At 43.9% G+C, this 14,843-nt stretch overlaps 1 protein-coding gene across 1 annotated transcript in view; it reads right to left on the bottom strand.

The window, feature by feature from the left end:
* Window positions 1–14,843, bottom strand: part of cacna1ba (calcium channel, voltage-dependent, N type, alpha 1B subunit, a) — a 494,356-nt gene that overhangs the window by 179,902 nt on the left and 299,611 nt on the right. Inside the window, exon 9 of the mRNA XM_055659954.1 lies at window positions 11,845–11,948. Coding sequence (XP_055515929.1) covers window positions 11,845–11,948 — 104 coding nt within the window. The remainder of the gene's footprint in view (window positions 1–11,844; window positions 11,949–14,843) is intronic.

Genomic DNA, 14,843 nt, shown 5'->3' with positions numbered 1-14,843 from the left:
ATATAGAGGTTTACAGTGAGAGAATAAAGATTTAGAAGGAACCTGAGGAGCAACGTTTTTCTACACAGAGGGTGGAGGGTAATGGAACAAGCTGCCAAGGAAACTTTAGGTGTGGGTGCAATTACAATGTTCTAAAGATATTTGGACATGCACATAGATAGGAAAGATTTGGAGGGATGTGAGTCAAGTACAGGCAGATGGCACCAGCACAGATAGGCCTCTTGAAAATGAAATGAAATGAAAAAAAATGAAATGATTCAATTTATTGTCATTGTCAGTGTACAGTACAGAGACAACGAAATGCATTTTTAGCATCTCCCTTGAAAGGGAGACACAGGGCGTCGCGGTGTGCCCGCGCCTGCCGCCATTCCATTACAGGCAAAGGTGGGTGAAGTGTCTTACCCAAGGACACAACGACAGTATGCACTCCAAGCGGGATTTGAACCGGCTACCTTCCGGTCGCCAGCCGAACTCTTAGCCCATTGTGCTATCTGTCGCCCTCTTGGTCGGCATGTACGAGTTGGGCCGAAGGACCTGCTTCCATTGGTTTATAACGTTTGTGACTCGATCATTATGACACTCGTGACTTCAAACTGGCAGCATCTGATCTTACAAACTGCATTGCCAGATGGTGGAGATTTCTCAACGGTGGAATCTTCAATGACATGATCAATCAAAAATGTGTTTGTGTTGGCCAAAGAAAAATAAGCTGACAGACTTCACGGAACTGCTGAACCTCCTCATCGTGCTCAAGAGGAAAGTTGACACAGAGCAATGTCAGGCCATTTGACCACAATGGGAAGCTACACACAGAGTGCTCCCTCACTGCAGTTGTCATTTGAAACAACAAACAACTAGAGTCCAGAGCAGAATTCCTGGTACATTGAGATTCATTGACTACACTTACAGGTTAAGACACTGTAACATGGAAAACCACCCAACCTCTCCATTCAATGGCATGATGGCTGTCACAGGGTCTAATTACACACTCTGTTGCTTCATTGTTGCATATTCAGAACCATTTGGAATATTGTGAGCTGTTTTGGGTCCCATATCTGAGGAAGACAGTGCTGGCGTTGGAGAGAGTCCAAACGCGGTTTACGGGAGTGATCCTGGGGATGACTAGGTTAACACACGAGGAGCATTTGATAGCTCTGGGCCTGTCCTCGCTGGAGTTTAGAAAGATGCAAGGGGAGTCTCATTGAAACCTACAGAATAATGAAAGGCCTGGAGTAAAGAGGATGTTATGGGAAATGGGAGAGTCCAGGGTGGTGAATCTGTGGAATTCATTGCCACTGATGGCTGTGGAGGCCAAGGCATTGGGTATTTTTGAAGCAGAGATCGATTGGTTCTTGATTAGTAAGGGCACCAAAGGTTACGAGGAGAAAGCAGGAGAATGGGGTTGAGAAGGAAAAGTAGATCAGCCATAAATGAATAGTGGAGTAGTCTCAATGGGCTGAATGGCCAAATTCTACTCCAACGTCTTATGGTCACATGATCATTGGTCTTAAAAGGCCTGGCACTGTTTTAGATGCTGCTGTCAAATCCTAAGGTCTCTAAACCAGTTTTCCCCAGTTCCCCTTAATAAGTAACAAACTAAGTCAATGGCCTGAAAGACTCCAAGGAACAAAACCCACTGAGTTCCTCCAGCACTTTCTTTTTTGCTCTAGATTCCTGCATCTGCAGTTTCTTATGTTTCCTGGTACGTGGAACCCCTCTTTGTAATCCGTGGGAAATAGATTAGCCATTAAATTAGAAACCTATCCCTTTGATTTAGAAGATAGACACAAAATGTTGCAGTGGCTCAGGCAGCAGCTCTGGATAGAAGGAATGGGTGATGTTTCGAGTTGAGGCACTTCAGTCTGAAGAAGGGTCTCGACCCAAAAACATCGCCCATTCCTTCTCTCCAGAGATGCTGCCTGTCCCGCTGAGTTACTCCAGCATTTTGTGTGTATCTTTGGTGTAAACCAGCATCTGCAGTTCCTTCCTACACCTTTGATCCAGAGATAGGGCCTCAAACTCCACCACCGAGATTAACAAATTTAAATTCAAGATATCAAATAACTCTGGGATAAATCTCTGATGTGAGTGATGCTGACCATAAAACTACCCAACTGTGGGGAAAAAATATCTGGTTTACGGGAACTAAACCAGCAACGTTGACCTGGTTAAGTCAGTACATAACTTTCAATCCACCCTTGGAAAGGGTCAAACATATCATTGTATTCCTGCAGAGCTAGAGATGGGAAATAAAGGCTGGCTTTTCCAACAATGCCTGCACATTATGAATGATGAAATGACCCTTGAAGCAAAGATAATGTCCCAGTAATTCTCTACCCCTATAAGTCTCCAGTCACTTCCTGGGGTGCAGAACCACCAATGCTCACAAGCCCACAGCAGGCACAGACGCAACTATTCCTGCAGATTGTAATCCTAGAACAGCAAAGAATAAGTGGGCAATATTTTGAAATGAAATATAAATACTACGCACACAAACTCCCGTGGCAAATCACAAAAACAATCAAATAAATCATGTCCATATTAAGAAAATAGTTTTCAAACTGAAACTGGAATAAGGTGTTCAACAAGCTGGTTACTCTGCAGATCAAACGTGACTATTTTTGAAGGGTGTCTCTTCACCCGTCTGACTGTGAAATGCAATGTGACTCAGTGCATCGGGGGAGATGCTGAAATAATTGTTTTGCGTTGCATGTTAGGAATGTAATTTTGAAGTCTTGTGAATTTTTCATAATGTGTTGGCAGCTTTTCTCACGTGAGCAACGATTAGCAAGCCCTGCAAAGCTCTGCAGTAGTTTTGTACAGATGAGCTTATAGAACACATTGGAACTGTATCAAATGATCAACACTCACAGCTAAGACATTGACTTTTTGTCAGTTTGCACAAAATCTTTACATATTTCTGCCAATATATTTGAAGCTCCCCGTTTATAAAAGGCATCCACAGTCACTACCCAGCTCCCCCCCCCCCCCCCCCTCCCACTCCCCCCCCCCCTCCTCAACTGCCCCTCTCCCCTCAAAATTGGGATTAAATTATAATAATTATCTTCTAAACTCAAATATTGGTTTAAAATGTTACCGCTTAATTTCCTCTGACTATTTCTGTAAGCCAATTTTCAGGGACATGCCTTTTATGGATTCTTGTTATCGTGAAGGGAAAGATGCCTGAGATCTGCCTTGTCTTTGTCTATCGATATGGTCCAAAGAGGGCCTGCCCTGGTTTGAGTGGTAGGGGATACTGTCACAATGTACATAATATGTAGCTGGAGGCTCCTGTAATCTCGAGATACAGGACCACCCAGCAGCACCTAGCTGTGAATTGTAAGAGGCAAAGGTCCCAAGGTCCAGACATCATCAGAATGGACAGTGGCATGGAAGAGAGACAAGGGAACACAAATACTCCTGCTCAATCTCTTCAACATTTCAGACGCTGACCGGTTTTGTCAGATTGAAGAAACCATGAAAGTTTTGAAGTATTTCCGAATGGTGGAATCCCCCTCTTTCAAGGATAACACCAGCAGACGTTTTAGGATAAGTTTTGCTTTTAAGAATGCGGTGGTCAGGCATCTGTTGTTTTGGTCACCATGTCTCGGAAAGATGTTGCCAAGCAGGAAAGGGTGCAGAGAAGATTTATGAGGATGTTGCCAGGTCTCGAGGGCCTGAGCTTTAGGGAGAGGTTGAACAGGCTAGGACTTTATTCCTTAGAGCACAGGAGGATGGGGAGGGGGGTTATCTTATAGAGGTGTACAAGATAATGAGTGGAATAGATAGGGTAAATGCACAGAGTCTTTTGCCCAGAGTAGGGGAATCGAGAACCAAAAAATATAGGTTTAAATTGAGGGGGGAAAGATTTAATAGGTACCTGAGGGCCAATTTTTTTTTACAGAAAGGGTGGTCGGTGTATAGAATGAGGTAGTTCCTAACACAAGTATCCTCTATTTAATTCTGCAGCGTCCTATCCAATCTAGCCTCACCAGTACCTCAAGCTAACAAGTAGAAAAGTCAACTGAGAAAAAACAAAATCTCGGGTATCGATGATGAAGTTCTCAAACTCAAAGGAGAGAAAATTAAATCACTAATTCACCGACAAAAAGAAGCACATTTCAGGTGACCATAATTTAAAATATTTTAAAGAAGGGAGACAAATCTGATTGGTGTAAGCACAGAGTCTCACCTACTGACTGCCATAGGGAAGGTCCTCACTAGAGTCCTCCACACCTTCTTCCAGTGACAGTCTTGCTGGACAAGTCTTCCTTCTTTATGTCTACAAATCCCTTAACGGGCTTGCCACCACCTACATCAAAAGTCTGCTTACCCAACACACCTCGTCCAGGCCCCTTAGATCGGCCAACTTGGGGTTACTGAAAAGCTCAGGGGTGACCGAGCCTTTGCGGTTGCAGCTCCTAGACTGTGGAACAGCATCCCTCTTCCCATCAGAACTGCCCCCTCCATCGACTCAAAATAATTAAGTCGAGACTTAAAACTCATCTTTACTCTCAAGCCTTTCGTGACGTCCTCTGAGGGAGGGCTATATGTATGTATCTATGTATGTACTTAATCTATGAACCACAGTTGCATGACGTTAGTACCTCCACCAATGTAAAGCTCCTTGGTCAACGAGAGTTGTCTTTTAAAAGTGCTATAGAAATAAAAGTCACTTGACTTGAGTGACTTGACAATGCAGTTCCTTCCTACACAGCTGCTACCGCCTGCCGCCCCCTTTGCCAGCGTTGGCAGTTCGGGTTCACCAGTCTTCAGTCTTCATGGATCACTTGGTATTTTAAACCAGGGCACATCCCCAGCCACGAGACCAGAGCGCTGACAGTGCTGAAACATTTCAGGACGTGACTGATCCAACCTCATCTCACTTTCTCAGTGGGAAAGAACATTCCCGACAAAGAGCTATTCAAACAAAAATGACCGTAAGCGGCTCTCATTCCCGGCTGGCCAAAGGAGCAAATGGATTAGAACAGAGGAGCATTACTTAAAGTGGCCTGAGAAATCCACAATATTGGTAAGTTACTAAGCTGTTGACAATATGTAAACGGAAGGAGGCACTTAGTGAAAAGCCAGAATCTAATCGTCACCTTGGACGCCATTGCGTCACTGTAGCAAACCTCTGCCAGAGAGCTTTGCACGATGTTCTCAGCCCCCAGTGGACCTTTCCCCAGTAACATTCATTGCAAACATCAGACACAGGAGACCTGTGGCTGGATAAACCTCAGTTAAATCTCAGGAAAGTGATTAAAGTAGATTATTACATTGACGTCAACTTCCTCGCGACTGCACTAACATTGAATCATATGTTTCAATATAGAAGATTAACTGATAAATGTTTCTGATTCAGAAAGAACCTTGAGGGATTTGAGGTTTATTTCTGATTCCCCTACTTTTAAAATGTTTTGCTGAAGGCTACATATTGCCATTCAGATTTTGGCTTAGTGTGCAGGGAGCTTCCCTGGTTTTCCCAGTCAGATGCATGTGTGGTTTTACAACTCATCAGCAGCAAGGTGGGCAAGGTGCAGTGTCCATTCAATGCCATGTTACCTGGGGGAAATCAGTCACGGTCAGAGAGGCCAGTGTCTGGGTTTGATTGTTGGGAAAAGATAGGTCAAGTGTCAGGGCAATCCACCCTTTACTTTAGAGATACCGTACAGAAACAGGGTCTTCAGCCCACTGAATCCATGGTGACCAGTGGTCACCCCATACACTAACTAGCACTATCCGACACACTAGGGACAATTTACAATTTTACCGAAGCCAATTAACCTTCAAACCTGTACGTCTTTGGAGTTTGGGAGGAAACCGGAGCACCCGGAGAAAACCCACGGAGTCACAGGGAGAACGTGCAAACTCCGTACAGACAGCACATGTAATTGAACCCCGTTCTGTGGTGCTGTAAGGCAGCAACTCTACCGTTGCACCACTGTACTCGTCAATATGCTTCTATTTGTTACCATACTTTGTTTGGTCAGTAAGATTCTGGTTATGTTTATTATAGTCACATGTACTGAGATACAGTGACAAGCTTTGTTTTGCATGTATACTATGGTATACTATGCATAGATACAATCAAGTCAAACTTATATACAATAGGTAGAGCAAAGGGGAAGACACAAAGTGGGGAGCATAGACTCAACATTGTGGTGCAACAAATCCATGGAAAATGTCTAATGTCCACGGTAAAGTTGAGTCAGACAATGCCCTACCTTATCGAAGGACCATTCAGAAGCTTGATAATAGATGGGAAGAGGCGGTTCCCGAGTCAGGTGGTGCAAGCTTTCAAGCTCATGTATCATCTGTCCAATGGGAGCAGGGAGAAGGAGGAATGACCGGGCTGTGACTAGTCTTTGATTGTGTTAGCTGCTTTTCCGAGGCATCTTCAAGTGCAACTGGAATCAATGGGGCAGAGTCTGGTCGGTGTGATGGACTGGGCTACATCCACAACTATCTGAAAGTTCTTGCGCTCTTGGGTAGAGCTGTTCCCAAACCAATCTGTGGTGCAACCCAACAGTATGCTTATATGCTACATCTGTAGAAATACTCTATGTAAGCGTCATTGGAGACATGCAGGTCTTGGGACCACTATCTGAGTCAGTCTTCCTGAGTTAGTCTGAAGAAGGGTCTCGACCCGAAATGTCGCCCATTCCTTCTCTCCAGAGATGCTGCCTGTCCCGCTGAGTTACTCCAGCATTTTGTGTGTATCTTTGGTGTAAACCAGCATCTGCAGTCCCTTCCTACACCTTTGATCCAGAGATAGGGCCTCAAACTCCACCACCGAGATTAACAAATTTAAATTCAAGATATCAAATAACTCTGGGATAAATCTCTGATGTGAGTGATGCTGACCATAAAACTACCCGACTCTGGAGAAAAAATATCTGGTTTACGGGAACTAAACCTGCAACGTTGACCTGGTTTACTCAGTACATAACTTTCAATCCACCCTTGGAAATGGTCAAACAAATCATTGAGTCCCTGCAGAGCTAAAGAGTTTGTGTCTACCTTCAATTTAAACCAACATCTGCAGTCCTTTCCTTCCAAAAAAGGCATCTGCAGTTCTTTCCTGAGTTAGAAACCTGTTTGTTACTGAACACAGGTTGTGTGGGAACACTTTGCAATGCCGTAACATAAGGTGCCGACGGCCTTCAGTTGCTCTATTAACCACTGGCCACATTCTTCAGTAGAAGTTGCGATCACTGCCCTACATAGGAATGATGATAAAGCACACACACCAAAATCCTATACTTCCAGCGGCGGACGTCCGCAGGGACAGAGATGTGTGGTGCGTCCGTCACCGTTCCCATTGGAAACCAGCACCACTGCGTCGCTAATGTTTTCAACGATGATGAATGACATTAACATGCATTGGTTTTGCCCATTAGTGTGGAGGTGAATATATACTTTCCATGCCTTTGAAAGTAACATGGAACAAGAGTGAACAGGTAGCAGCGTGGACTTGGAGGGCCAAAGTGCCCGCTTCCAAGCTGTATGTATCTTCAAGCTAAACTAATTCACCGGGTGCATACATTTTTCTTCAATACTTTGATAATCACTTTCCGATGAATTAACATTTTAATCTCTCATTATTGTCCTCGTTGTTGAAGCAAAGAGGTTATTCCATTTCTCCTGTTGAGGCCTCCAGCAATATTACGGACCTTAGTCAAATTTCCCTCTTTGTTCCAAGGATAACAATTTCAAACGAGACATTTTCTTTGCACAATTATAATTCGACAGCCTGGCAACACCATCCTAATTCTGCTCTGCACCATTGCCACCATGATCACAAGGATTAAGTTGTTTTGACTCCTCTGACACTAGATAATGGTAGCAACATTTGAATATTGCAAGAGACAGTCCATGATTAGGTATGGGAATACAATCTCCTTTTGGGGTAATCATACACTCCTTTCCTTTGTAACTGTGAAATATTTAGGGATTTCATCCAATGTGTGAATTTTTCTATAAATTCAACTTGTGGTATCTGTTTTATAGATTGGCAATATATAACAAATCCCCCCACATTAATATGAAAAGATATATGCACATCTGTTAGATTATGAATATGGCAATATTAAAAACCCTTCATTAGAAATTACTTATTAAATTAAATTCTGAGTGAATCAAATTCAAAAGATACTTCCAGATGTAACCTTCCGTCCTTAATTCCACCTAAGAGAATGACTAAACTATGCATTCCACATACGGGTCAGTGAAAATTGTGTTGCCTACTTTGTTCGTGGGTTGGTGGGCATCAACATGTAGGCCTGCGAGTCTAGAGCATCAGAACACTCCATGATTCAGTTCAAGAGATTTTGATGTCTCACCAATTTTGCTTAAAGCCATTCACCTGTAGAGTCCCACTACAAGACCATGAAGATAGGGAGGTCCAATTTCTGTAGACACCTTGTTATGGTACGTGGAGACCTGATTAAAAGCAAGTGGATTTTCTTACCAGGACATTTCTTCAGCAATGAACTTCTGCTTGTCACTTGGTAACAGAGTTATTATAATCTGATTTGATGCACATTGTGCAATAGTCTAGAAAATGTTGCCATATGACCCACAGTTCCCGACTAGAAATAATGGAAAGGTATTTGACTGTAACGTTTTTGAAATGTAATAATAATATACATCTAATGGTTTCAGAGAGAACTTTCACAGAGGCTAACCATTTATAGTGGTTCCGTAATCCTTACGCCCGAGGAGAATATTTCTCAGTACTACTGCAATAATAAACAGTGCAAAACAAATATAATTACACATCAACTTTAGTTACAAACAGCTTGAAAAAAATCAACATTGGATAGAAGGGTTTGATTAACTATTCATTGGTTCATGGCTGTTGAACCAGATTTGATCTCACAGAGGTTTTACTTTCAAGCATGAAGGCTTCAGGCCACTGGGATGTAATATATTTCACGTCATTATTGCCTGCTCCCCATCTGTAATTTTCACGTAGTGGTGACTTTTTTAAATGTCTAAAATGGAGGCATTAGAGCGAGTGTCCTTTTTTAGTTTTGCCGTTTGGAAATTAAAACCAATGCTTCATGCCTGTTGTGGGAATGTTTAACATCTTGTTTGCCCAACATTTACAGTGGCCAGTGAGGAAGAATTTCTGCGTGATCCCCATTGGGATGTGAGGGAAAGTCCTGGCAGCATCCTGTTGTGAGGAAGTAACAGCCCATTCACCCAACTGTTAAAACAAACAACTGTTTTGGTCGATTTACTTACTTCCTCCCTGGTGCAAACACACCAAATACAATGAGAAGACTTCACAGAAGTGTCTGTGGATAATTAGAGCACCCATCATAAAACACCCAGTTTAAAAGTAGAACCATCATTCACCTAACTTTGCAGGTTGGTCGCTGGTCGCTGGTCGATGAGAGCGTGAGGGGACCGCCGCAGGTGGGAGGGGGAGATCGATGGATAATGGGGAAGGAGGGGGCAGAACGATGGTTAAAGGGAACCGCTGTGGGGGAGGGGGGGAGGGAGAGAGGGGAAAGAGCAAAAGAGTAGCCGGCGTGCTGTGTAACTTTGTCTGCACTGTAGGTGGCTACTATTTGTATACATTGGGTACACAGCAAAGAATTTCACTGTGCCTGGTCACATGTGACAATGAAGTATTCCATTCCGTTCCACATCTCGCTGGATGCGTGATAAGACCAGACTATGACGGAAATTTAACAATGCTCATTACATCGAGGTTGGACTGCTATTATGGAAAACTCTTCACATCCTTTCTTGTATGTCCAAAATAAATTTATAGCCCAGGTACTTTGAGGGTATAACATAGGAAACAGGGCAACCAAGTCAAGGAGCTCCTACGATGTAATGGCAAGCAGAACATAAGCAGATGGGATGGAGACTCAAAAGTCTGCAGATGCTGGAATCTGGAGCAACAAGCAAACTGCTGCAAGAACTCAGCAGGTCAAGCAGCATCTGTGGAGGGGAATGAAGGGTCCTGACCCTGTAACTGACTGTCCATTTCCTTCCACAGACGCCGCCTGACCCGCTGTGTTTCTCCAGTAGATTGTATAAACACATAACCTGTTCTGGTGGTTTCGAGCAAGTGTCGAATACTAACCAGGAAAGTGTTCAGTGTTTTTTTCCTTGAAACACCACCATGAGATCTTCTAAATCTTCCTGAAGGAGCAAGCAGATCCCCCTTGGAACATCTTATCCAAAAGACACCATCTCGGTCAATGCAACTACTCCGTTGTGTGTTCTGTTGTTTTTTTAATGGTATGACTGTATGGCAAATGAAATTCCTCCTATGTTGCAAAACATACTTGGCTAATAAAGTATGATTATGATTGTTACTGCATTATAATCAGCCTGATGGTTATGCTCCAATGTCTGGACTGGGACTAGGATCAATAACCTTTTGACTTAGAGTAATGAGAGTACAGAAATGTGGTGAAGCATACTCCTGTGACTGGATTCACTGCATTCTTAATCGGCGAGCAAAACTAAAATTGGCCTTAGGTTTAATCAATATTTTAATTAGTCCGGGTATCAAAGGTTACGGGGCGAAGGCAGGGGAATGGGGTTGAGAGGGAAAGATAGATCAGCCATGATTGAATGGTGTAGCAGACTCGATGGGCCGAATGGCCGAATTCTGCTCCTATGACTTATGAACTTATGAAGATTTGAAAATCACGGCGCAACATAATAATATTTTCAACGTGTAGGAAGGAACTGCAGATGCTGTTTTATACCGAAGGTAGATACAAAATGCTGGTGTATTCTAGCAGGTCGGACAGCACCTCGGGAGAAAAAGAATAGGTAACTTTCTGTCCAAACCCTTCTTCAGCCAGTCTTACCTGAAACATCACCAATTCTTTTTTTTTTTCCAGAGATGCTTTCTGACCCTTTGAGTCGCCAGCATTTTGTGTCGATGTTTTCAGCTATCTGGGTATCATCGTCATGACATCTCACCCACAGGTCAACATCCCACTAGCTATCCCTTCTTCCAAACCAGTGCAATGTTTGGTTTCAGTGGGTCCAAGGAACACCACCCTTGGACTTCCATCACAGCTGGAATTGTATACATCCTTTAGTCTAGTTCTCCTCGTGTTCGTCAAGGTTTTAAAACGCGAGCGTAGCATAAGCTAATGACAGCATCCTGATTAATTGTTCAGTCATTTTGACTTTGGCAATATCTGAGATTGAGTTATAGCTGAAAAATCAATCTACGCGATTAAAAAAATAACCAAAACAGTGAGGGGGTTTGAGTGCAGAATACTCCCATATTTAGAAATCAGTGGAGGCCAATTCACTGGATGTATTCAAGAGAGAGTTAGATATAGCTCTTAGGGCTAATAGAATCAAGGGATATGGGGAGAAAGCAGGAATGGAATACTGATTTTGAAAGATCAGCCATGATCATATTGAATGGCGATGCTGGCTCAAAGGGTTGAATGGCCTATCTATTGTCTTTGGTTCGATGTTTCTATGAACTGGGATTTGAATTTTACAGCTGCCAGCTGTGCTAAACACAGAAGAAGGCCGCCCTGCAAACATAATGTGCTGTTTAATGCAAGCATCGTGCTACAGCATATCAAGACAGTGGCACACACGAAGAAGCGAGCATCAAATCCAAGTGACAACCCATCAGTGGCCCCGATGACAGGACCTTTTCTGCTGCTCTTACACCTTCCATCGCCAGCGTGAAGGTGTCACCGACAGATGGAGCCTCAACCACCGCTGGATCTGCTCTGAGGGGCGGGCTTTCTGTCATCGAGTGTTTCCCCGTTACCTTCCTGCGTTCGCTGGTTCTAATGAAGATGCTAATTGGCGATTGATAAATTGCAGTTCACTCACCCTGACAACACACCCAGAACAAGATTGAGCATGAAGAAAGATCCAATGACGATCAGAGGGATGAAATAGAGCCAGTTCCAGGTGTTCCCCGAGGCATCATTAGCCTGCCAAATAAATAACAGAGAGACAACAGGAATGAAATGGGAGAACAGGCAAACGCGTCTGTGTAGACTGCTTATTTTGGCTGCACAATTAACTGAAGCAGTAGTAAATAAGTTAAACACATAGAAATGAATATGTACAAAATATTCCCCATTTGTCAGCTAAAACTATACACCCAACATCATTAGACAATTGTTATGACTGAACAATTTGTATTGAACAAGCCATTAATTCTTTGCAACATCCAAAATTATTGGCATTCATTCCATGAATGTTGTGACTAAAATCCTTCAGTTCCTCTAACCCAAAACGTTCTTATCCTAAAAGCGGGTTTGAAGACTTGTGGGACCAGGGCAGATAACAGCAGGATATTGTTCATAACCATGTCCACACCCTCTACAATGCCTTCTCTTTATCGAGATATGTCACACGGCACAGAAGGCGCCTTGTGACACAACACTATAGAATTAAAAATAAAATATAAAACATCCCACACAGCAGATTCAATGTTTCCCACTGTGAGGGAAGGCAACAGAGTTCAGTCCTCTTCCTGTTGTTCATCCGTCGTCGGGGCCTATTGAGGCCTCCGGAGTCACCACAACGGCAACCCGATGTTTCAGGCCCTCTCGCTGGGATGGTGAAACTCCGACGTCGGAACGGCAGCACACTCTCCGCGACTTGGCGTTTCCGAATCGGCCGCTTCCTACCGGAGGCCGCGGCTCCAGAGGTCCACAGGTCGAGCTGGGTGGAGCTCCAACACTGGCGACCTCGGCAAAAGATCGCAGGGCTCCGCGATGTTAGAGTCAGTGCCGCCCATGGCGGGAAGCACCGCGGACCACAGCTCCACGGTGTCAAAGTCGGCAGGCCCCCGGAACTCCAACACGGCGATCCCCGGTAAGGCATCGTCCCACTCCGCGATGGTAATTCAGTGCTGCCCGCCGCTGGAACTCTGGCCGGTCTCCGGCAGGAAAGGCCGCACCAATCCAGATGTTTAGGCCGCGAGAAGGGGGCGAAGATGCGGCTCAGAGGAAAGACGCATCCTCGACCAGGTAGTGACTGAGAAAAACAGTTTCCCCCTTCCTCCCCCCCCCACATAAAAAAAGACTAAAGGACCTCCAAAAACAAACTTTTAGACAGACTAAAAATAACAAAAAGGATGAAAGGGTAGACAGCTGCTGGTGAGGCTGCCACACTCGATGGCACCACCACTTATGCCACCACTCAAAGACAAGGATGCAGATCACCTTCAGTCTAATCAGCCTTAGTCTTATTAGTGCAACAGTTAACAAATATCCACGGCTCTTGTTTACACCTCATATTTTTGCTGAATCATTTATATGTTCCCGAATAATTGCAACCGTAGTCTTCAGACATTTAATTTCTCCACAGAGTTGGGGAATGCCTTTCTACTTAAGGGAATCTTAGTTTGGTCCATTATCATAAATCCACATCAAGGCAATCTTGCCATATCTTAAAACGTAATTGCATTGTCTCATTTAATGAGCTCCAGGGGCCTGTTGAAATATATCATGTCAAGGCACATTTATTGTGTTAAAGTATTTCTTCAAGTCCTGTGTTCCAATCTGAAATTAGTTGGCCAACGTTTATTTTCTGCCGCATACATCAATTTACTATATTTTGTGCTCGAGTCTTGACCAAACTTAAAACAAAGGACTTTAAGGTTCATATTCCAAACTTACTATTTTTTTCTAAAGAACCACAGCCAACCTGATAACTGAATTGTTCCATGAACCAACTAAAGTGGAATTGGACCACACACATACTGATCTGAACTACAATCAGTAGTACATAGAGAGGTGTGTTAGAATTGGCCTCAACAATCCATGGTGAATAAAACAAATTAAAGAAAGGTGGCACGGAAGTGCAGCGGTAGAGTTGCTGCCTTACAGCACCAAAGACCTGGGTTCGATCCTGACTACGGGTGCTCGTCAGTACGGAGTTTGTACGTTCACCCCGTGACCTGCGTGTGTTTTCTTCGAGATCTCCGGTTTCCTCCCACACTCCAAAGAAGTACAGGTTTGTAGATTAATTGGCTTGGTGGAAATGTAAATTGTCCCTAGTGTGTGAAGGATAGTGTTAATGTGCGGGGGTCGCTGGTCGTTGCAGACTCAGTGGGCCAAAGAACCCGTTTCCACGCTGTATCTCTAAACTAAACTACTCAGACAAGCCTTCTACATCTAATCTCTACTTGGCAATGCCTGTTGCAGAATGTTGGCAGGAGACAAGAACAGGACAGAGTGATTACAATGTGGATCATAAAAAACACAGATCTTTTAGTGCCTCAATACAATCCAATATTTGTATGTAAAAATATATAAAATGTTGTTAAAATCCTTGGCTTCAAACAATTCGGAATTGCAAAGACCGTGATTTTCATTCTTGGTTGTCCATGTTCCTGGCCCTGACCACATGGCACGGTGTCCAGTGAAGGGCAATGCCTCTGGTCAAGCTTTTCAGGGGTCTCCCTATTGTGCCATGTTCATCATCTCTCAGTCACCTCTCCCAGGCTACTGTGTGGCGTCTCTGCACTGATTTCAGGCAGTCGGGGGATGTCCTGGTTTGCTATCATCCTGCCCCAACCCACCATCCTGTGATGCATGTCTGCCCACTACCATGCTGGCCAATCTTACATCTGAAATAACAACCCTCCAACACGCAGTGATCAGCAGATCGATCACTGACCCTCATCCAGTCACATCACTGAATCCACAGCCACATCAACTCAGCTCATAACAGACCCGGATTCAAACTCAGAAGATCTGGACCCAGATCTGGATTCAGATGGCAATTTGAACTCAGACCCAAATCCAGAAGGGCTAGACCCAGATCCAAAACAAACCCAAGATCAGATCTAGACCCAGACCAGATCCAGATCC

The sequence above is a fragment of the Leucoraja erinacea genome, chromosome 31 (genome assembly GCF_028641065.1).
Source record: "Leucoraja erinacea ecotype New England chromosome 31, Leri_hhj_1, whole genome shotgun sequence".
NCBI lineage: Eukaryota > Metazoa > Chordata > Chondrichthyes > Rajiformes > Rajidae > Leucoraja > Leucoraja erinaceus.
Note: the sequence above shows the minus strand (reverse complement) of the source record. Positions and strands in the feature narration are given on the sequence as shown.